Source organism: Heptranchias perlo, chromosome 19, assembly GCF_035084215.1.
Source record: "Heptranchias perlo isolate sHepPer1 chromosome 19, sHepPer1.hap1, whole genome shotgun sequence".
Taxonomy (NCBI): Eukaryota; Metazoa; Chordata; class Chondrichthyes; order Hexanchiformes; family Hexanchidae; genus Heptranchias; species Heptranchias perlo.
In genome coordinates, this window is record NC_090343.1 from 27,166,139 (window position 1) to 27,188,705 (window position 22,567).

At 44.3% G+C, this 22,567-nt stretch overlaps 1 protein-coding gene across 2 annotated transcripts in view; it reads right to left on the bottom strand.

Moving 5' to 3' along the window:
• The window catches only part of jph2 (junctophilin 2), a 97,723-nt gene that overhangs the window by 17,098 nt on the left and 58,058 nt on the right, over nt 1–22,567 (bottom strand). For both annotated transcript variants that reach the window (XM_068000541.1, XM_068000543.1), the window contains exon 3: nt 4,506–4,624. In XM_068000541.1, coding sequence (XP_067856642.1) covers nt 4,506–4,624 — 119 coding nt within the window. The remainder of the gene's footprint in view (nt 1–4,505; nt 4,625–22,567) is intronic.

Consider the following 22,567-nt stretch of genomic DNA (forward strand, 5'->3'; position numbering starts at 1 on the left):
AAGCTAGCACAGTACATTGACATTATGTCAACAAGTAGTAGAAAACAGATTTGCATTGAGATTCCCACATAATAGGTTCCCTGTCTTAGCTATGTCAGCGGAGGCAGACAATAAGCAGAGACCAGAGTCCTGAAGTTTAGCTCAGGTCGCCCCGCCAGCGGACGAGTGGCAGAGTGGAATCTATTTCCGCACAAGCAGAGAAACAGAGCCCATCCCAAATTGCAGGGACTGGGTCATTAGCATATATGGGATGGGTACATCATGCCAGTAAGGTTGCTTTGGTGGCATCCATCCCAAACCAGAATGTCAGGGCGGTGCTATGTGACAGCAACAGAGAAGAGGCCCAACTAAAAATAAGGTAAGTTTCTCTTCAACTCTAATTGGAATCAATGGACCATTTTCAAGGTTTTTTTTGGCTGCAGTAGTCTTTGGGCCTTTGCTGGGGCCCCAGAGGGAGTAATGCCAGCTGTCAGGCCAGGAATTCCCCAGACGTGCCTACTTGTCGTAGGCAGAAGATGGAAGGTTTATCCATACTACTCCACTGGGAAACCTTTGTACAGTGCAAATAGGGGAAAAATGTGGCAGAACAGGCTTCCATCTCATTTTCCAGTTTTCCAACTGGTGATCCACCACATTTACACCTTGGCCCCAATCAGAATTTTGGGGCCCAGATATTTCCTCACTTAGTCACTGTGTACTTTTTAGTGGCCATCTTGGAAGCAGGACACTTTCTTGTCCTCAAGATCTGAAAAGGTTATGTAGCACAGGAAGGGAACGGGGAGCAACCAAATGGGAGGAGACCATTATATTTTAAAATGGAGTTAAAAGATAACATTTTTAAAAAATCAGTCTAACAATCTTTTATACAACCTTTATATAATCTGCATATATCATGACTGTTAGAAAGTTAGTGACGTGAAGGATTCTCTTAAGTAAGCCTTGGTCATTCATGATTGTTTTTATTGGCTGAACACAGAACAAATTAATCAAGGTCCAGTTTTCCAGTCAAGGTTGTCTGTGAAACCAAGTGAAGCCCAATACTGACAGAGTGAGAAGGCAGTTCCATTTCAGATGGCTGAATGCCCGGGATTCACATGCATGCCAGTCATGAATAAACCATGTGGTCAATGTTAAAACTGTCCAGTCTGGATTAAAAACCGACAACATTTACACCAGCTGTCAGTTTGTTGAAAATGGAATAAGCTCGCTATAGACTGCCATTTACTGTCTATTTTAATTACTGTTTACTTCCCAATTTACTATATATTAAAATGGATTGATGAATTTATATTTAATTTATGCTTGACATTTAGTTTATTAAAAATAATTTAGTTTCTCATTATAATTATCTGTTATTTAATAAAAATGGTACATGGTGGCAATATTCCAAAGGTATTGCACCTGCAGGTAGTGCTGTGAACATAATGTTACAAGATATGATGTTATGTGCCAGGGCTACCTAAAACGTAAAAAAGAAATCCAAAAGTTTAATCAAAAAAACACAATCTAAAAAAGCACAGAGCATATTAAGAAAATCAATAAAATGATTGAACTGGAAAAGAATGGGAAACAACAACAACTTATATTGATATTGTGCCTTTAATGTAGTAAAATGCCCCAAGGAAGTGTTTGACTGAAATGACTGGAAGCCATGCTTGCCCCGGCCGAATGTGGCATTGCAAAAGACAGCCCTGGATATCTGGAGCAAAACCCAGAAAAAAAATGAATCCTCCCCTATTCAGAAAAGGCTGCTGAGGATCAAACTGAAGCCTACTGCGAGGCAGTAAAAGTGCTCCACGCTGCAAAAATGAACTTGGGGGTGAAAAAAAATTCCCACCAACTGATAACAACCCAAACATAGCACAGTCTACGGATTGAACTAAACACAGCATTAGGGAAATAGTAATCACCCCCCACAACTGAGATAAAAATGGGTGCCCGCACACCCCTTTGCTCCTCAATTTCCCCCCCCCCCGCCCTTGTCCCTCTCCATCCTTACCCTCTCCCTTCCTCCCCTCTGATCTCTCCCACTCCTCTCCTCCCTCCCATTCTCTCCTCTCCTCTCAGAAGGTGATGAGAACTTCTCACAACCATTCCCCTCTTCCACCATGGCATTACTTAAAGAGGCAGAATTACCAAATATAATACCAGTTCCATCTTTACTAGAGCCAACTGAAAGTATGCCTACATGAAGCAGTGTACTTAGTTTACCAATGTGGCAGTGAAGGCCTAATGCCAGTTTCCCAGCGACATTCAATTGCAGAATCATCGATTGCCATTAGGAAAACAGCAAAACAGCATTTCCAGCAGTATTTCAAAAAGATATTATCTACGGCTACATGGGCCCACACCCTGATGAGCAGTAAGGTGCTGCTTTGATTTTCTTGTTCCATGGGACAGATATCCACGCAGCACCATGGTGAAGCAGACATCCATCTCTTTTATGCTAATGAACCCATTCCCAGGATTTAGGACGGGGTTACTCGCATGCCAAACTGTAGCTGGAAGTCCGGTCCTGTCGCACTTTCAGCAGCAGAGCAGGGCTTAAAGAATTTCAGCCCCTTTGTTTCCAGCAAAAACCCGATAGTTATATTGTCCTTGATTACATAAGGAAGCAGAAGTCAACGTGAATTAAGTTCATCTAAATGTTTATTCTCTATTTGTCAATAAAAAATACAAAGACAGAATTTGTGTCCAAACCATAATTGTACCACTTATGTTTGATGTCACTGGCAATAATCCTCTTAAAAAAATTTATCGACACTGGAAATGCCGGCGTGGTTTATTATTTTTTGCAACATAACCTATCAGTTTTTATGTTCATTCAAATTCATTAATAACTTCTAACCAAAATAACAAATAAAAAGCTCCATGTTTGCTTCATACAGACGTGCTTCACAGACTTAATACTATTGATTTATAAGAGGTTTTTACTCCTTAGAGTATATCCCAGAATCCCTGCAGAGTTTTACAAAGAAAAACCTGAGAGATATATTGTCCTTGATCACATAAAGAAGCAGACGTCAACGTGAATTAAGTTTGTCTAAATCTACTGACTCCGTTTCATTCAATTTAAATTTGTTGATCTGAACTGAACTTAAGCAACTCGGCAATTATCTGACAAATCGTTTCATCCACAGGACAATGTCAAATTACAATGGCCCATTTGCTGTGGCAGGGCATCTAACGGAGTCTGCCGTTAGTTAGACTTGCCTTTGCAAGTTTAGATTTTTAAAATTTTTGGGTGGAAAGTTGCTGAAAACGTGAGCTGATAACGTCACAGCAAGGGAAACAGGGCATCTGGGACCTGAGTGGACAGGGCAAGCACTGTGTATCTCCTTAACCAATCAGATTGATGGATTGAGAAATAAACAGCGCAAGGACTGAGTTGGTAGTGTAAATTAGAGTGGGTGAATTCAATGTCAAATCAGGTACAGAAAGAGAAATAAAGAGACAGAAAGAAAGATTGGATTAAGAGAGAGAGTAAAAAGAGACCAAAAGGAAAAGTAAATAAAAATTTAAAATGTGACATTTTTAAAATCTCCAACAACAATTAATACCTTAAGGAATGAGACTCCACACTTGTAATAATTAGTTTTCAGTGCCAAAGAGGTTGATTAGCAGTAATTAACACTTATCACATTGTTAAAAGGGTACATACATTTGAAATGACAAGACTTAACTTTCTGTGGCGAGTTTAGTTTGTACCTACCGTGCAAATACAGCAACTTCATGCCATTTAATGCATTTCAATGGTTAAGAACTCAGTGAGATGCCATTTTCGCGAAACTAACGGCGGGATGGCGCAACTCGGACAACAACTTTAGAATATTTGCATTTAACTGCACATCTGCCCCTCACCTGAAGTTGCTGTACCGTTTATGCATAAATAATAGTGAGTGCAATTAGCCTCACTGTTATTTTGACAGCAAATTCTGGCCCATTCTGGTGCGTGTAAACTGGTATATAACATGTGGCAGGATAACAGGATGGATTCGTATTTGATTGCTGACACCAGCACCATCTGAGTCCCTTTACTTGATAGATGTATACTGTAATAGTAGGGTTGATATTCTAGAAGGATGACATCAATTTGGTTGAAAAGCTTTCTTCATCTGAACATTATGACTTTGTGACAGCCCATTTGAAAAATACCATCCAGAGGTAGGCAATTTTTATTCTAATCCAAGAGTAAGTGTGCTTGTTAATTCTAAACAGCATTTGAAACAAGCCTGGATTTCTTCTTGTAGTGTAATCAGTATTTCACTGCGAGAAAACACTTGTTGAAAGAATCAACTATTATATAAACACTGGACACCTGTGTGTAAGAACATAATAAGGCTTGCAATGACAATGGGCCATTCTACCCATCGACCTGTAGCATATTTACCTGATATTTAAGTTTATTTAACTGTTACCGGTTTTTCTATGGAAGAATCTATTTTTGTTTTCTGTCATTTTTATATCTGCATGATATCTTACATCATTTTAAATCATAAAAATACCTGGCTGGTAAAAAGTTGGAGACAGCTCCCTGGCGATCGCCCTTGCAATACTGGACTCATTGCTTGCAGCCTGTGAAGCTTGATCTGCTGCTTCAGCCTTGGTTTTTGCATGTGAAGACCTGAAGGGAAATGTTAAAAGGTACTTAGAAACTGAGATTTAAAGCACAAAATGTAATTAAAAAATATAAAGTTTGATTCTTAAACAAATCAATGTCATTTTCAATATCACTTTAAGAGGATGCCAACTTGCCTAAAGGTCCTAAGAACTTTTAGAAGTTGATACCATTTCTAAAGTACACCATTATTCCACAGCAGTTTTTGCCATGGGAAAAAGACTTCTTTTCATTATCTCTCTTTTATTCTGGAATAGGTGACTTACTGTCGCTTTTCCTTCTCTCTGGTGATTTGGGGCGAAAATCAGGAACTCACCATGTGAGGAACTGCAGGCGCAAACAAATGTCATGCAGATCTAAGCACAATCCACTGGGAAACCATTGTAAAACCCCTTTTGCTTTTGTAGTAAAAATATTGCATGACACCAAGCTAAAATTACTGCTAGCAGCTACCTTTCAGTATGTCACAATGGAGAAGCAGCCTGATCGACATCAGCTAGCCTGATGTTTAATAACGCTTCATGTACAATGCAAAGCTTCCAAACTTTCTCCCCCATTAAATAAATATGTAAAGTCACTTTTTAATGCATTTATTTCAAAGGATACAAATATATAACATTTAGAGACCACTGAAGCTTTAATTATTCTGTATTCCTTCTGGGTACAGTTACTGTCATGCCTTATACTCTTTCACATAGTTTTATCTTTACAAGTTTTTAAATAGCTGGTGATGTTTACATTTTGTTAGCATTCTGTAGCTCTGGCTGTAGAGTTGGTGAAGAGAGCATTGGATTTCCGTTCAATGGGCTGGAGTTCAAAACCCAGCCTTTGCCGACATCCAGACTCACTAACCTAAGTATGGGGGCTTTCCCGAGTTCATGGGCTCGATTTTAAACCGGAACTGTGGGTGCGTTGGGGCCGGGGCGAAGAAAATCGCAATTTCCAGGGCAGCATTCCCGGCTCCAACACACCTAGGAACGCGCATGACCCAGAGTCAATTGTATGCGTGCGCCGTTCCCGAACACGGAAGTCCCGCCAACAATTAAAGCCGGTGGGACAATATTTAAACAAGGAATTCAAGTACTCGAAATACTTGAAGAGCTGCGTCAACATGCTTCCCGTGCTGTGTGAAACACGCCATGGGGAACGAGTCGTGTTTCAGCCGGCAGCCATTTGGACATTTAAATGCCTGTCTGGCAGATGGGCATAAAAGGTGAGTTATTGCAGCAGGGCACTTAGTTCTCTCAGACAAACTTTTGGCTGGAAGATCTTTGTGTTTAGACTGAGAATTCTTGGTTTCCACTCAGAATTTTTCTGTTGACACATATTTACCAACTTTTCGGACCCCCTCAAACTGACACCATCAGGATGGGGGGGGCGCGATGGCTATTCACCAGTACATCTGAGGACGAGCAACATCACCACCCTCGCCAGGCACGGCATGCACTTCCACCACTTGGAGCTCCACAACACAGTGCTACGCCACAGGCACCTGCACAAGAGCACAGAGGGGAACAACAGAGGAAGCGACATCGCAGGAAGCACTACCCTGGTCAGAGAGTCTACTGACCGAGGCCTCAGCTTCCTGGACCTCTCTGAGGAGCAATGCATATGGAGGCTCAGGTTGAGTCGCCAAATGGTGGCAGTCATCTGCAGCCTCCATCATGCCGAGCTGCTCCCGGCTGGGCTTGGCGGCATCTCATTAACTGTCACAGTTAAGACGGCCACTGCCCTCAACTTCTTCGCCTCCGGATCGTTCCAGGGTGCCACCAGGGATATCGCCGGGGTCTCTCAGTCGTCTGCACACGTGCATAAGACAGGTTACTGACGGCTTGTTTCACAGAGCCTCGCGATACGTCAACTTCCCCATAGACGACCACCCTGTACACGTGGCTGGCTTCCCACGTGTACAGGGTGCAAAATTGCACGCATGTAGCAATCTGAGCACCTCCACACGAGCCAGGACTGTTCATCCACAGAAAGGGGTATCACTCCATCAACGCTCAGCTCATTTGCGACCACTGTAAAAGATTTCTTCATGTGTCTGCCAGATTCCCTAGCAGCTGCCATGTTTCATTCATTCTGAAGGAATCCAACGTCCCAGGCCTCTTCCACGCACTGAACACCCTTAAGGGCTGGCTCCTCAGGGACAAGAGATACCCCGTGCACATGTGGCTCATGATACCTCTGAGGAACCCAATCAGTGAGCAACAGTGATGATACAACGACATCAGGTCTATAATTGAATATGAGCTAGGACCGCTGAAGATGCGATTTCGGTGGCTCAATCATTCTGGGGGAGCACTTCAATATGCACCAGTGGGAGTGGGTCACATTGGGCTCGATTTTAGGGTCGGGTTTCCTGCGGGTTTCCAGCGGGGAGGCCCCGAAAATCCCGATATGAGGTCACGTGACCGGATCGCGCCGCGATCCCGACCACTTCTGGGTTCCCCGATGACGTGCGGGGCTGCGTGCGTGGCCCCCGCTGGTGGGAATCCCGCAGGCAATTAAAGCCAGCGGGGTTCCACTTGAGAGTACTTACCTTGCTTGTTGAGGTCAGTTAATGAGCTGAAGCAGCTGTCAAAAGAGGAAGTGTGGGATTTCACCTGCATCGCAGCGTGTTTCCCACACTGGGGGAAACAGTCTCTCTCCAACCAGGCGTGTTGCAGCCAGCAGCCTGTGGCAGGTGCCAAGGTGCACCCCACGGGGGAGAGCCCTCACCCACGCAGGAGGCCACCGCGTCACATAGGGCAACCCCTGCCCCCCACCACCCCCCGCCAAGCCAGAGGACAGACCGACACGAAACTGCAGCCCCAGTCCGAGGAACCACCCACCTACCCTGCACAACCCCTCAGACCAACACCTGCCAGATGGGTGGTGCGTGGACATCCTCGGAGGACGAACAGCATGACCAGCCCCAGCAGCCTCGCAGTCCACGCCGTCCGCCGCAGAGCCCCCCAACACGGAGTTGTTGCACGCCCACCTGCACAGCAGGAGGGAGGGCTACCGCAGAGAGAGACGCATCGCAGAGGGCACTACCCTCGCCACAGGGTCCACAGACCGAGGCGCAGCTCCCCGGACCTCTCAGAGCAGCAGTGCACACGGAGGCGCAGATTCGCTCGACATGTAGTCGTGGAGATCTGCAGGCTCTTTCATGCCGAGCGGCTCCTGGCTGGCCCCAGCACCAACTGCTTACCTGTCGCTGTCAAAGTCACCACTGCCCTCCACAACTTCTCCTCCGCATCCTTCCAGGGTGCAGCCGGCTACACCTCGGATGTCTCTCAGTCGTCTGCGCGGAAGAGCCATGCAAATACACCTGCACCTACTCTGCAGTAACACGATGGGTGGCATCAGTGGTGGGTCCTCATAGTGATACCCAGGAGCGGGCATTATTGGACACAACGGACAGGATTCGCGGAGACATGGCAGTGGTGGTGCCAATATAATGTGTGCTGTTTGTTGCTCTGAAATTCAATATAGGTAACACCCATGGCAAACCCTCCGACACCCTTGTGCACCTCCTTCATGCTCACGACACGTTTGCCTTACGCTGCCTACTGCACATATGTGATGCATGCCCTGTGGCTGCAGCACAGGTGGTGGCAGGTTGAGTGAGGCTGGCCGTGAGGGAGATGCACGAGAGGGTGAGTATGGGATAGAGCCATGAGATTGTATGAGGATTGGGTCGTGTGTTAGTGGCAGGATGAGTACTGGCGAGGTGAGTAGGTGGAGGTAAGATGAGGATGGGGTTTGAGTGGGTATGAAGGGTGATGTGACAGAGTAGTGTTGGCGGTGCCGAAGGAGATGTGAAGGTTGGGGCAGTGTTGTGGCAGATGGAGTGTAGGGGAAAGACTTCGTGTTCTCACTGTGGCTGACCTACTGAGGTCATTGCAGCGCCTCCTGCACTGTATGCAGGTGGGCGATATGTTGGTTGCGCAGGTGACCCCCTCTGCCACCTCGAGCCAGGCCTTCTTGGTGGCAGAGGCTGGCCGCTTCAACCCGGCGCTTTTTCCCGCCCGCCGGGTGGAAGATCTCTGTCTTCGCCCTCCTCCTCACCCCATCTGATGATACCTGGAGTGAGGCATCATTAAACTGGGAGCAGCCTTCCCCCTGGGCTGCTCCATGCTGAAATTTGTTCCATTGGTTGCAGCATCTGTCAGTGGAGGACTGCCCCTTTAACTAGAGAGCCTCCAGCTGACAGATCGTACTGCGCATGCGCAGCCCGCCCGACGCGCAGACCAGCAGCGTGGACCCCGGAGGAGCAGGTAATTGATTCCTATTAGTGTGTTGCCTGCTACGATCGCGCGGGCAACCCACTAATTTCACCGAGCGTGTTGACCACGCTCCCGAAACCCAACCAGCCGGAAACCCGCAGGCCTGGTAAAATCAAGCCCATTATACTAGTGTGTTGTGTCCTGCACAACATGGCACAAGAGAGGGGTACTGGTTGAGGAAGCCCATGCCCTCATCGACCATCCACATTGAGGAGGAGCAGGAGTAGAAGGAGGACGAGGAGGACAACCCTAGGGGCAGAGCAGCGGCTCACCTGGCTACTCGTGAGGCCAGGGAGTCACTCATATGTGAACGGTTCTCATAAGATCAGAAAGTGAGAAGAGTGCAGTCCTCACAACACCTGGAAAAAACAGCGCCAACACCACCCACCCCCACCACCCGGAACAAAACAGTTGTGCAACTACACATATACCCACTATAAAGTGACCCACTGGGTGGCATCAAGTGTCACCGTTCATGATGAAGCATATGAAAAGGCGCTATCATAAAAGCCAGTCAAGAATGGGCAAGTCGTGGCAGTTGTGGTGAGAATGACAACATTTAATCTGACTTTTAACAGAAACCAAATATAAATGAAAAACATGTCAGTCACCCTTGTGCATACCCTTCGTGATCACAAAACCTTTCTCTTCCAACCGCTTCCACGTGGTGCATCCCCTGTGGCTGCAGCAGAGGTAGTGGGAGGTTGCTCATGTCCATGGCCAGACCGCTTAGATGCTTTCAGCCGACCCCCTCTGGGTTTTGGAGCCCTTGAGGGCCCCTCCAAAGACTACTCCACCTGCACCTGTGCAGGGGCTGACTCGGCCACCTGGAGAGGAGGTAGCATTGCGGGTACTGGTTGAGAGGGAGCACTTTGAGTGGCCTACATTCTTCCATGGTCCCTTTCGCCATCATCCCTCTCCTGGCCCAGGCCCACACCGCTCCTTCCACCCTCCTGGAGAACAGTTTGGTGGACATGTATGATGCCTTGGAAGCCCAGTTTGTAAAGTTTCTGTCTGCCTGTTTAAGGCGGCAGAATGTTATTCACTGAGTCCGAACGGCTGTTGTCAAGGCCTGAACGGACTCATTTGTGAGCCGTGCTTGAAGCTCAACAGAGGCTGCCATTCTCTCCATCGCAGACATTCCCGCACTCACCTGCGACACTATCTCAGACATTTCAGCAGTTACGTGTGACACTATCTCAGACAGTTGCTCATGTCCCTGTGATAATATCTGAGATTCCCTCCCGTACCTGTGCCACCATTCTACTAATGCAGGAGTTGGATTCCTCCATCCTCTGCGCTATTGTGGAGAGTGTGCGTGGCACCTGTTCCAGTACCTCGCCAATGTGCTGCCGTCCCTCAATCATTTTCCTTTTAAAGGATAGCCCCCGGGGTTCAGCATCTGCATTCAGCTAAGCAGAGTCTGGTGAGGAATACGCCCACTGACGCAGCCTCTCCACAGCTGCCCCTGCCACTAGTGTCTGCTCATGCTCACTTGTCTGTGGTGACTCACCAGGTGCCAACCCAACTAACCGACTGCTAGGACCCACTGAGGTGTGAGTATCTGCGCTGGTGGATAGCTCGCTAAGATGTGACGGTGCGCCCTCAGAGGCCAGGAGCTTCTCTGAGGAATTGCCCTTTCCCGTCACTGTGGTCGTTGAAGGGCCTGTAAGAGAACAGAAGTCTATTTTAAGCATCATCACAGATGTGTCATGTTGCGATGTTACTGAGATGTTCAAAATGCCAATCATTGTTAACATCAATTCATGCTGTGCGTGATGAATGTTAAAGTTGTGTCACCAGATATTTATGGGGTGCCAGTCTCGGCGTCCCCGACGGACAGGCACTCGAGGGTGCGGCTGATCTGCAGGGCCTCCTCCTCCGTGAGGACTACTATTTGTTGTGGCCCCTCTCCAGTCCTCACCCTCGCGCGTGCATTTTGCGCTCGCTTCTCCTCGAAGGGGAGAAAGTACAGACGTGTGAATGAGTGATGGTGAAGTGGCCAACTGATGAATGCATTGCTTTGGGTGAGGCTGACCATGAAAGAGGTGCATCAGAGGGTGAGTATGAGACAGAGACATCACATTGGATCAGGATTGGGGCGAGTGGTAGTGGTGGGGTCACAAATGGGGAGGTGAGGAAGTGCTCAGGAAGTGCAGGTAAGTTGAGGATGAGCCTTAAGTGAGTGTGAGTAGTCGTCTTGGCAGTGCAGAATGAGTTTGGAGTGGGGGGGTGGGGGAAGTGATGTGCACCACAGAATGCAGGAGAATCAGTAAGTGTAGTCACTTTTGCTGACCTAGTTAGGTCATTGAAACGTTTCCTGCACTGGGCCCAGGTGCGGGAGATGGTGCTCCTGCTGGTGGCCTCCTCTGCCGCCTCGAGCCAGACCTTCTTGGTGGCAAAGGCAGGGCGCTTCCTCCTGTCGGCCGGGTGAAATAGTTCCCTCCTCCTCCTCCTCCTCACCCCAGCCAGTAGCAGCTGAAGTGAGGCATCGCTGAATCTTGGAGCAGCCCTGCCCCTGTGCTGCTCCATTGGGTTTTCTTGCTCTTTGCTCCAGCAAAATCCATTGGAACAGTGGCCCTTTAAATCCGGATGCTCCAGCTGACAGCCTGACATGCGGATGCGCAGTCTGCCCACTGCGCAGCTTTCGGAAGGCAAATCCAGAAACAAGATTAATGGCCACCAATTAAGTTGGGAACGTTAAGTTTTTATTATTTGGGTTTGCTGCCCAATGACCCCTCCGCTGCCATCCCACCGCCCTTTTAAAATCGAGCCGCATGTGTGGGATATTCGATGGAATATTTCAGAGGAAGCAAAGAGGGCAGACATGATATAGCTTGAACAAAAATATTTTAAAAATCAATACAGTGGATACTTGGTAAATATTATACATGCTATGTTCAATTAACATTAACTTAATTTTTCTCTTTAGATATTACAAGCTTTCATAGGTATTAATATAATGCTGACATTGCTTTTTTAAAACTGGTTACATTGAACAGTCTTTGATCAGATATTCTACAAAATGAATGATAATGACAGGACCAGCCCTTATATTCCAAGTTTATTCCACATTAGCACCTGTTGTCATACAAATATTTACACACTTCCAGTCTCCAGATCATATACAAGGAATGAAAATTATTTTCAGGACATACTGAGAGATTCAATTTTATCAGTACACCAATCCAGTTGATAATTCTAAAATCATTTCACTAAGTTTTCACATAAATCATAAAGATATGGAAAATACATGTTGTTGACCTGAGTCACCATGTTATAATGTTATGCCCACCCACTAAGTAGACATTGTCCCAAGTCTCACTATTTATATTTATTATTATGGGTACAATAAATAGAAATATATCTTTTAAATTACGAGTTGGGAAATAGGAATAGACAGGAGACAATAGTCTACAGATTAAAGTATCATTGTAAAGTGACATCCTGACAAAGAAAAACAATTGGTTCTGCCCTTGCAATAGCTATGTCCACAGGACCCATCCTAATTAGTTAGTTTAGGCCTACTGCTCACTGATGGCAGTGTAGTTTCCAGAGGGAATATTTGTTTAAAGCACAATTTTCTCTAGTGTGTGAATAAGAAGAGGAAAGCTGTTAAGAATTTAAACACTGATCATATTCTGTTCTAACATTTGGTTTCACAAAAATTGTGCCTCGCAGATGGTACCTCGTGATATAAAAAGCATTTCAAGTTAAATATTTTCAATTTCTTTTGGGATGGACTGTGGTGGAACAGCCCTGTTTTACCACAATTAGATAAATTGCTGTGGAGTTAACAATAAGTGAACAACAGGCTGTTGACTGACTTTGCTTGATGAATGGTAGTTTCACCCAATTTTATTTTTTTTCAATAAAAGAAAAATGAAAGACCTGAATTTGATGCAAATTGTTAAAAGTAAACATTGAACTCCCACCCTCAGAAATTCATCAACAGGAAAAAAAGTTAAATGCTGGAGATTCTAAGTATAATTCCATTTACTGCTCCTTGATAATAATAGTTATATTCATCAGGCATCATTTTCTGCCTTTACAATGTTGGCAGAGAACTTCACCTGCCAGGAGCATATACAGGAAAATCAGATGCGCACTGCGCATCATTTTCTGCGCATTTGAATTAATGGCCAGAAGATTATGCGCACAGTGTGCCTAAATATCCAGAATGAGGTGCATGCAGGTGATGCTCCCCATTGGGAACATGAAAGTCTCATAACTAAGTTTGCCGATGACACAAAGATTGGTGGCATTGTAAACAGTGGAGATGAAAACATAAAATTACAAAGCGATATTGATAGATTAGGTGAATGGGCAAAACTGTGGCAAATGGAATTCAATGTAGACAAATGTGAGGTCATCCACTTTGGATCAAAAAAGGATAGAACAGGGTACTTTCTAAATGGTAAAAAGTTAAAAACAGTGGATATCCAAAGGGACCTAGGGGTACAGGACATAGATCATTGAAGTGTCATGAACAGGTGCAGAAAATAATCAATAAGGCTAATGGAATGCTGGCTTTTATATCTAGAGGACTGGAGTACAAGGGGGCAGAAGTTATGCTGCAGCTATACAAAACCCTGGTAAGACCGCACCTGGATTACTGTGAGCAGTTCTGGGCACCGCACCTTCGGAAGGACATATTGGCCTTGGAGGGAGTGCAGTGTAGGTTTACTAGAATGATACCCGGACTTCAAGGGTTAAGTTACGAGGAGAGATTACACAAATTGGGCTTGTATTCTCTAGAGTTTAGAAGGTTAAGGGGTGATCTGATCGAAGTTTATAAGATATTAAGGGGAACAGATAGGGTGGATAGAGAGAAACTATTTCCGCTGGTTGGGGATTCTAGGAGTAGGGGGCACAGTCTAAAAATTAGAGCCAGACCTTTCAGGAGCGAGATTAGAAAACATTTCTACACACAAAGGGTGGTAGAAGTTTGGAACTCTCTTCCGCAAACGGCAATTGATACTAGCTCAATTGCTAAATTTAAATGTGAGATAGACAGCTTTTTGGCAACCAAAGGTTTTAAGGGCTATGGGCCAAAGGCGGGTATATGGAGTTAGATCACAGATCAGCCATGATCTTATCAAATGGCAGAGCAGGCACAAGGGGCTGAATGGCCTACTCCTGTTCCTATGTTTCCTATGAAGTCAGAAAATTACCTCTCGTGTTCATCTTCAGAGAAAATCAGTGAAAAATATTTACAAATAGCAGCCAGAAACACAGCATGGGAGAATTGACCTAGCATTTCAGCCTATCAATAAATAGTTACATTTACTTTTTGAGAATGACACTCCCTCGACAGAGGAATTTTTATATTTTCTCTCCTTTCCCTTGATTGAGGATGGGGTGAGAAGCTGTTTCCAGGCCTTTAGTTATGCTGCTCCAAAATTGACTATTGAGAGGTGCGCACGAACAGCTCTGGGTGACAAATTGGGAAACTTCTGTTTTTATTTCATACAGTTTTTAAATTAGCTAGAATTAAAATCAAATCTATTGTCTCACCAAGATTTAAAATGAAGGACCACATATAGTAGGAAATGTCAATGTTCAGAAACATTAATTTAAAGTTGCTTTGAATAGTGGAACATCTTATTTGAAATGTTAATAGATGCAGATTAACAGCCAGTCTTCTTTCTGAAGATAGTGAGCTAATAGGAAAGTCTATTATAAAAGACTTAACCCCTTCAAGTACAAAAGAAATAGCAATTTCCATACACTAACACGTCACCTCACAACGTGTAAAAATCTGTTAAAAATTGGTTTGTTTACTTGAAAAGAATGTAATGGCATAAATCTCCTTTCCCTTGATTGAGGGAAATGGTTTCAGTTTTGGCAAAAACATCCAAATTCTACGGGTGAACTTAATCTCACATCATCTACATCTCATCTTGAAGGCCTACTAAAAGGCAAGCCTGTTTCATCCAAAAGTCCTGTTGTTTGTCAATGTCTATGAGATAGAAGTTGACAAGCAACAGGACTTTTTTCTAAGCTGACCTTCTCAAAAGGGTATATTAACCACTTGTGGACTGATAATAGTTTTATTGCTTTCTTTTAATGTTGGATTATGTTAACAGTGTCTTTTGCATTTTATTTCACACAAATAAATCTGACCAAGTACACACTGGTCTGCTAATGTGTGTTATTTTCCACCTTTAGAAATGTTAGGAGAACATAGTGGACATTCTCCTGTGAGAGTATACCATGATTAGGAATTAATTGTTAACCCAATTGGGCATGCTAACCAGTACACAGCATGAATAAGAGACTCAGATTTTGATTGAGAATTAAATATTGGCCAGGACACTAGGGAGAACTCCCCTGCTCTTCTTTGAATAGTGCCTTGGGATCTTTTATGTGCACCTGAGAGGACAGACAGGGCCTCGGTTTAACATCTCATCTGAAAAGCAGCACATCCAACAATGCAGCATACCCTCAGTACTGCACTGATGTCAGCCTAGATTATGTGCTCAAGTCTCTGATTTGGGATTTGAACCCGCAACCTTCTGACTCAGAGGCAAGTGTGCTCCCACTGAGCCAAGACTGACACCTAATTAATTAACTATAGCATGAGAAGCAATGTCAGATTGTTGAAATGAAACTTAGCAAGCGGAAAACTGCAATGGTCTGTCAACAGTTATCAAAATTAATGAGTATCTTAAGTGCAAAATCAATTAGCTTGTGGCTTCCTTCCACAAATGGGTTTAGCAGAGTCTAGTGTCAATTATGAAGATAATACCATCAGAACATGTGCTTTCAGAATTCAGTTTTAAGCAACAGCTTTTAATCATCCCAAGTATCTTCTATTATTAAATTAATTTTGATAATGTTTTTCCATTGATTGTTATGGTTGCAAGAAAAATTAGGTCTTATTGTATGGGGGATGAAATGGGAAGTGTGGATAAAAAATTAGCCAAGAGCCCATGAGCAAGGAATGATTTTAAATGGGGTAACTTCCCAATGGGGTCTGGTCATAATTGATTCAGGATTCAGTGCTAGGTCTCCTTCTGTTCATTATATTCATTAACAATCTGGAGGAGAGCATAGGCAGCATAATTCAATTTGCAGATTATACCAAATTGTGTGGCACAGTCAGTAACCTAGAAGAGAGAAATAGATTGCAACTGGATGTGGATAGATTGGGGAAGTGAGATGAAGATTGGCAAATGTTCTTCAATGCAGATAACTGTGCAGTTAGGCACATAGGCATAGAATGTAACATGAGTAGGTGTTGATTAAAGGTAATGGAGAAGGACCAAGATTTGGGAGTGATCATTGACCGTTCCCTCAAAGTTTCAGAGCAGTGTCAGGAGGCCACAGGCAAGACAAACATGATCCTGGGCTGTAGAGTCCGGATTATTCGTTGCAAAACTAGGACCACAATAATGTATACCATGTGTATTAATATGAAACCACCAGACAGTTGACTGAAATTTCCTGAAGTCGACTAAAAACTAGAACTGAAATTATATTAACACCCTGTCCCACTAACACTACCCCATTTGCAAGGAGTCGCACTCCAAGCGTGGCAAACACAATAACATTACTTAAAGTGGGAGAAATTTAAACAACCTGTGTAGCAACATCCTAAACAATTTCATCATTTTTAAGAATTAATTAATAAGAACTGAGATTATCTTTATCTTTTTCTATCTATTTCTGCTGATTGTTTTCAAAACAGTCTTATTGACATGGTGAGTGCTGCTGATATCAGGGGAAACTGGCCATTAGCAGTCAATGAGCTTGATAGTATGGGAGGGCTGAACTAACGTATAAAATGACATGTCACAAACTGTTAGAGCAACCAAGGTTAATGATTGTTTAAAGATGATAATTCAGTTCTATCACAAGTTTTGTCTTTTGATACCATTTGGGCTAAAGCATCTTGAATGGACATTTTAAACTCAGTAATACTCGGGCTATTTCTATGCTTTCAGTGGGGAGTTGGACTTATAGGTTATGTAGGTTGGAGAACTGGGGCTATAGAATTGTAGTCCTATCTCTGACCTGCACTCCCTTTAAGAACAATTTCCCTGCTGGGACTGTGGGGTTGTGGGATTGTAAAATTTAAATGAGTTTTAAATAGAATGTCTGGGAAAGAATTGAACTCAGAAAACATCTCTCTTACCTGTAGTTAGTACTAAGGGTGCACGCATGGCAGCTTTGATAGTTTAAGCCAGGAATTTATACCTACACTATTTTAAACAGGTTAATGCCTCTGTTAAAATAACAGACGAAGTAACTGGATATGAACATTTTAAGCATTTGCATGACAATATTGTACAGTATATTTTCCAGGAATATGGAGTTCCAGAAATTTACAAAGCTAAAGCAGGACCTGTGTAACTCCTTCACATTGATGGCACCTGCAAGTCATTTTTCCTCCTCATGAAGTTCTATATTCAGTAATTATTATAGAGTATCCTGCTTGGCCTTGACTAACAAATCTAAATGCTCACACTGACTCTTTGACTCAGAGGAACTAATTCCCTTTTAACCACAGATAGCTCATAAATCTAATTCTTCAACCCAACGACAATGACTTTCAAAATTACGCAAGTTGACAACTGTGTCAGTTATCTCATGAAGTATACATTTAACAATTTAAAGATCCAGAATTATTTTTTGTGAATAAAACTGGTAAAAATAGAAACCAGACCTCAGCTTGCTTTAAATTATGTTGCCGTCTGTTGATATCTTTTTAATATTTAAATAATGGCTCCCACTAAAAAATACTGCAGCAAATAACAGCACAAAAGCTGGTGTTAAGTGCACTTTTAGCATATCTATACTCTTTCGTGTTTATACCAGTCACGGTAGATACAATACTGTGCATCAATCAAGGACAGTGTAAATATTACAGCGCGTAATGTGCCACAGCCAGTTACTTTTTTGAAATTGTAAGCATTTCACATTGAATGTGGAAGTATGCATGTACTTAAAGTTAAAAGTTTTGTTTGAGAATTTTCACAGCATTTTGCTCTCAGTCTCTCAACACTGAATGTGTCTTTGTAACTTGAATTTCCTACAATGTCTGATCCTCTGCTTTTGAGGCAGTCTGTCCTACGTAAACATTTCACCACATTTAGCAGGTTTTGGCGAGCGTCAACCCCAACCCATAACAGCAACAACTTGAGGCCTGGAACATTTTAATATCTGGTCCTCATTTGCATCCCGATTGTCAGCTGCTCACCCAAAATGGGCAGAAATAGGCAGCTAACCGGTGACCAGATGGTTAAAATTGCACAGCCTAGAGGCCACCCGCTGGTTGGAAGGTAATTAGCAGGGAGGAAGTATCGTCAGGGTTTCGAAGATGGGGGAGGTGGGGGGGGTGGAGGTGGGGGTGGGGGTGGTGGAGAGCAAGGCAGCAGACTTTCCTTGTGGGGCACGGAGGAGCACTCTTGCTCCTCTTGGCCCCACAAAGGAAAGTTTAACACTTATCTTTTGAGGAGTCTTCAGTCTTCAAAGCAGCATTCAGTAAGCGGGGTGGGCCCTTCCATTCAGACCATGATTAGAAGACCAGCAGGGTCCTATTGACCGAACAGATCACGATTTAGATACCTGTAAGAGGCTCCTGCCCGATTTAGGCAGGTGCCTCATCTGCCTCCAAAAACAGTGGTGTTAAAATCCACACGGAGTGGGTGATGGACTGGCTCAATTTTAATGGCCCTCACACCTGCTTTCCACTAGACAGGGGGTGTTAAAATTCTTCCCTTTGTGACAACAAGGTTTAACTGAATTTATCTCTCAATGTTATATTCTTCTATTAATTACTAACTAAAATTGCATCCGTTATATGTTTGATATAAACAGAAATATAGACTAACATTGTTTGGAGTATAATTCATTAAAACCACAAAAAAGTTGTGTTACTGAAAGAGTTAAGTGGTCTCCTCCACTAATTGTATTGAGTTAGCAATCTTCAACAGTAGGGATGTTAAAAATAGCCACTGCACCAAAGATCAGGGAAGTGAAAACTCAGCCGTATTTCCCTCTATTATTATCCAATGACTCCTGATGGAAAATCTACGCATGTTGGCATCTGGTGCGCTCAGCTGTGATGCCCTCTGTGGTCAAATGGCTGGTGGACAGCCAACGTCTACGCTCACACATAAAGAACAGGTACAGGTGAAATACTGAAGGATTCCAGTGCCCACAAAACCTACATAATACAGTCAGCATCATAAGCAAGGAAATGGAGGAAGTTGGAGGAAGAAAAGTAGCAACCCTATCACACAGCAGACTCCTGTTTGCTGGAATGCTGATTTGTGGCCATTTCCAGCAATGTTCATCAGTATGATGATAACAAACTTACGTTTGAGTATTCTAAAGCTTTGGATGCAGACTATGCTTGAGTTTCAAAGCTTTAATGTCTGATTTGGAACTAGAGAGCGTGAGAATGGGCTGGGGTAACACAAACTGAGCCATACGAGCAAGACAACTGGCCAGTAACCAAAGCTTAAATCTCAGCATATTAGCATCAAAGCAAAGTAAGAAGGGCACTGTAGACCAGGAAAAGTAATCTGCATGTCATTTACATAGGTCTGTAGAGACTCGCTCCATAATAGAATTAGTGGCATGATAATGTCATCGTGTCCCTGACCATGCCCAACACAAAAAACATTTTCGTTTTATATAATGTTTATTTAGAAACTAACCTCAGACTAGCAGCCAATTTACTGCAGCCACAAGGAAGAAACATCCATAGGCTGCTACACGATAGCATTAAGCTCAATAATGAACATGGATTTGATAAGATGATGGGGGCTGTGGTATACATTCATCAGTTGCTGACATAAAGAGAAGATATGGGAAAGTATGAAAACAATTTCTATAATACTGATGTATTAAAGCAGTAAATGTGGGTGAAAGAACTGCTCCAGAATTAGTCTAGTCTCTAGCCAAGTTGTTCCAGTACAGCCACAACACTGGCATCTACCCGACAATGTGGAAAAATGCCCAGGTATATCCTGTCCACAAAAAGCAGGGCAAATCCAATCCGGCCAATTACCGCCCCATCAGTCCACTCAGCAAAGTGATGGAAGGTGTCACTGACAGTGCTATCAAGTGGTACTTACTCACCAATAACCTGCTCACCGATGCTCAGTTTGGGTTCCAACAGGACCACTCAGCTCCAGACCTCATTGCAGCCTTGGTCCGAACATGGACAAAAGAGCTGAATTCCAGAGGTGAGGTGAGTGTGACTGCCCTTGACATCAAGGCAACATTTGACCGAGTGTAGCACCAAGGAGCCCTAATAAAATTAAAGTCAATGGGAATCAGGGGGAAAACTCTCCAGTGGCTGGAGTCATACCTAGCACAAAGGAAGGTGGTAGTGGTTGTTGGAGGCCAATCATCTCAGCCCCAGGACATTGCTGCAGGAGTTCCTCAGGGCAGTGTCCCTGGCTCAACCATCTTCAGCTGCTTCATCAATGACCTTCCCTCCATCATAGAAATGGGTCAGAAATGGGGATGTTCGCTGATCATTGCACAGTGTTCAGTTCCATTCTCAACCCCTCGAATAATGAAGCAGTCCATGCCCGCATGCAGAAAGACCTGGACAACATCCAGGCTTGGGCTCATAAGTAGCAAGTAACATTCGCGCCAGACAAGTGCCAGGCAACGACCATCTCCAACAAGAGAGAGTCTAACCACCTCCTCTTGACATTCAACAGCATTACCATCGCCAAATCCCTCACCATCAACATCCTGGGGGTCACCATTGACCAGAAACTTAACTGGACCAGTCACATAAATACTACGACTACAAGAGCAGGTCAGAGGCTGGGTATTCTGCGGCATGTGCCTCATCTCCTGACTCCCAAAGCCTTTCCACCATCTTCAAGGCACAAGTCAGGAGCGTGATGGAATACTCTCCACTTGCCTGGATGTTTGCAGCTCCAACAACACTCAAGAAGCTCGACAACATCCAGGACTAAGCAGCCTGCTTGATTGGCACCCCATCCACTGCCCTGAACATTCACTCCCTTCACCGCCGGTATCCTGTGGCTGCAGTGTGTACCATCTACAGGATGCACTGCAGCAACTCACCAAGGCTTCTTCGACAGCACCTCCCAAACCCGCAGCCTCTACCACCTAGAAGGACAAGGGCAGCAGGCACATAGGAACACCACCACCTGCACGTTCCCATCCAAGTCATACGCCATCCCGACTTGGAAATATATCGCCGTTCCTTCATCGTCGTTGGGTCAAAATCCTGGAACTCCCTACCGAACAGCAGTGGGAGAACCTTCACCACACAGACTGCAGCGGTTCAAGGCGGCGGCTCACCACCACCGTCTCAAGGGCAATCATGGATGGGCAATAAATCCTGGCCTTGCCAGCGACGCCCACATCCCACGAACAAGTAAAAAAAATATTTAAGGAGTTTTTGCCCATAGGCAGCTGAGAAAGGGGGCTATATATAATAATTACATACCATTTGGACATTTAGAAAGTATTAAGAAATTTGAGAGGGTTAACAGTGGAAGCTCGCAACGGTATGTCAACCTTTTGCAACCTGCATACTGGGCAATCCAACAATGCGAAAAACCTGGATGGCCCTATCATGCTACTGACCTGGATGAATTTTCCAGCTCTCCTAAAAAGTGAGTCAGTTACCTAATGAATACGTGCTTCAACGGCACCCGAGGTGATATCGCACTTGCCCCCTTGGCTGCTTGAAATGAGCATGTGCCATAAAAGTTAAGTGCGGTCATGATATTCACAGCCACAGGAATAGCTATCCAGGCAGACGATCATAGCCGCGGGTCTAACACAAAACTCCCCACTAAGGTCTTCATAGGTTCTACATGGCCTGTAACTTCTTTGCTGGGGGGCGGGGGGGGGGGGGTAATATCTTGTAAGGCACTGTCTCCTCAAAAGCTGCCTCATTCTTCTTTCTTCCTTCCTGCACTGCTCCTCCTCCTCCTCCTTTTAATTGCATACAAGGGAATGTTCATTGGGAATCTCCTACTTGGTACTCAGGATCTGTTACTGTGAGTGAGCGCAAAAATTTCTCAGTGGTCTGAGGTCATCAGGCTGTCAGAGGCAAGTGATGTAGGGAAACAGAGCAAGGTCACACAAACAGCAATGAGATAAATGACCAGGTAATCTGTTGTGGTAATGTTGGTTGAGAGATAAATATTGGCCAGGACATTGGAGAACTCCCCTGCTCTTCTTCAATGACTGCCATGGGATCTTTTATGTGCACCTGAGAGGGCAAGTGAGGCATCGGTTTAATGTCGCATTCAAAAGACAGCATCTGCAAAAGTGCAGCAGTCCCTCTGTATTACATTGAAGTATCAGCTCAGATTATGTGCTCAAGTCTCTGGAGTGGGGCTTGATTCCACAACCTATTGACTCAAAGGCAAGAGTGCTATCACTGAGCCATGGCTGACACCTATATAGCTAAGAGGTTACCATTAATAACCCCATCTACTTTAGGAAATACCACTGTGTGGTAAAATTAGGCAATCATGTCAGGCTGCTGTTTGTCTTCAGTAGGAAAGGAGATGAAAGAGCTGGCCATGTAGACCAATGCATCAATCTCCTGACTGATGCATGTGTGGGCTGATACTGTAAATGATCTCTATACTAGCCTAGAAAGAAGTGAAGGTAGAAATATTGAGGGACACAGTGTCTTTGTCTGCCACTGACAGAG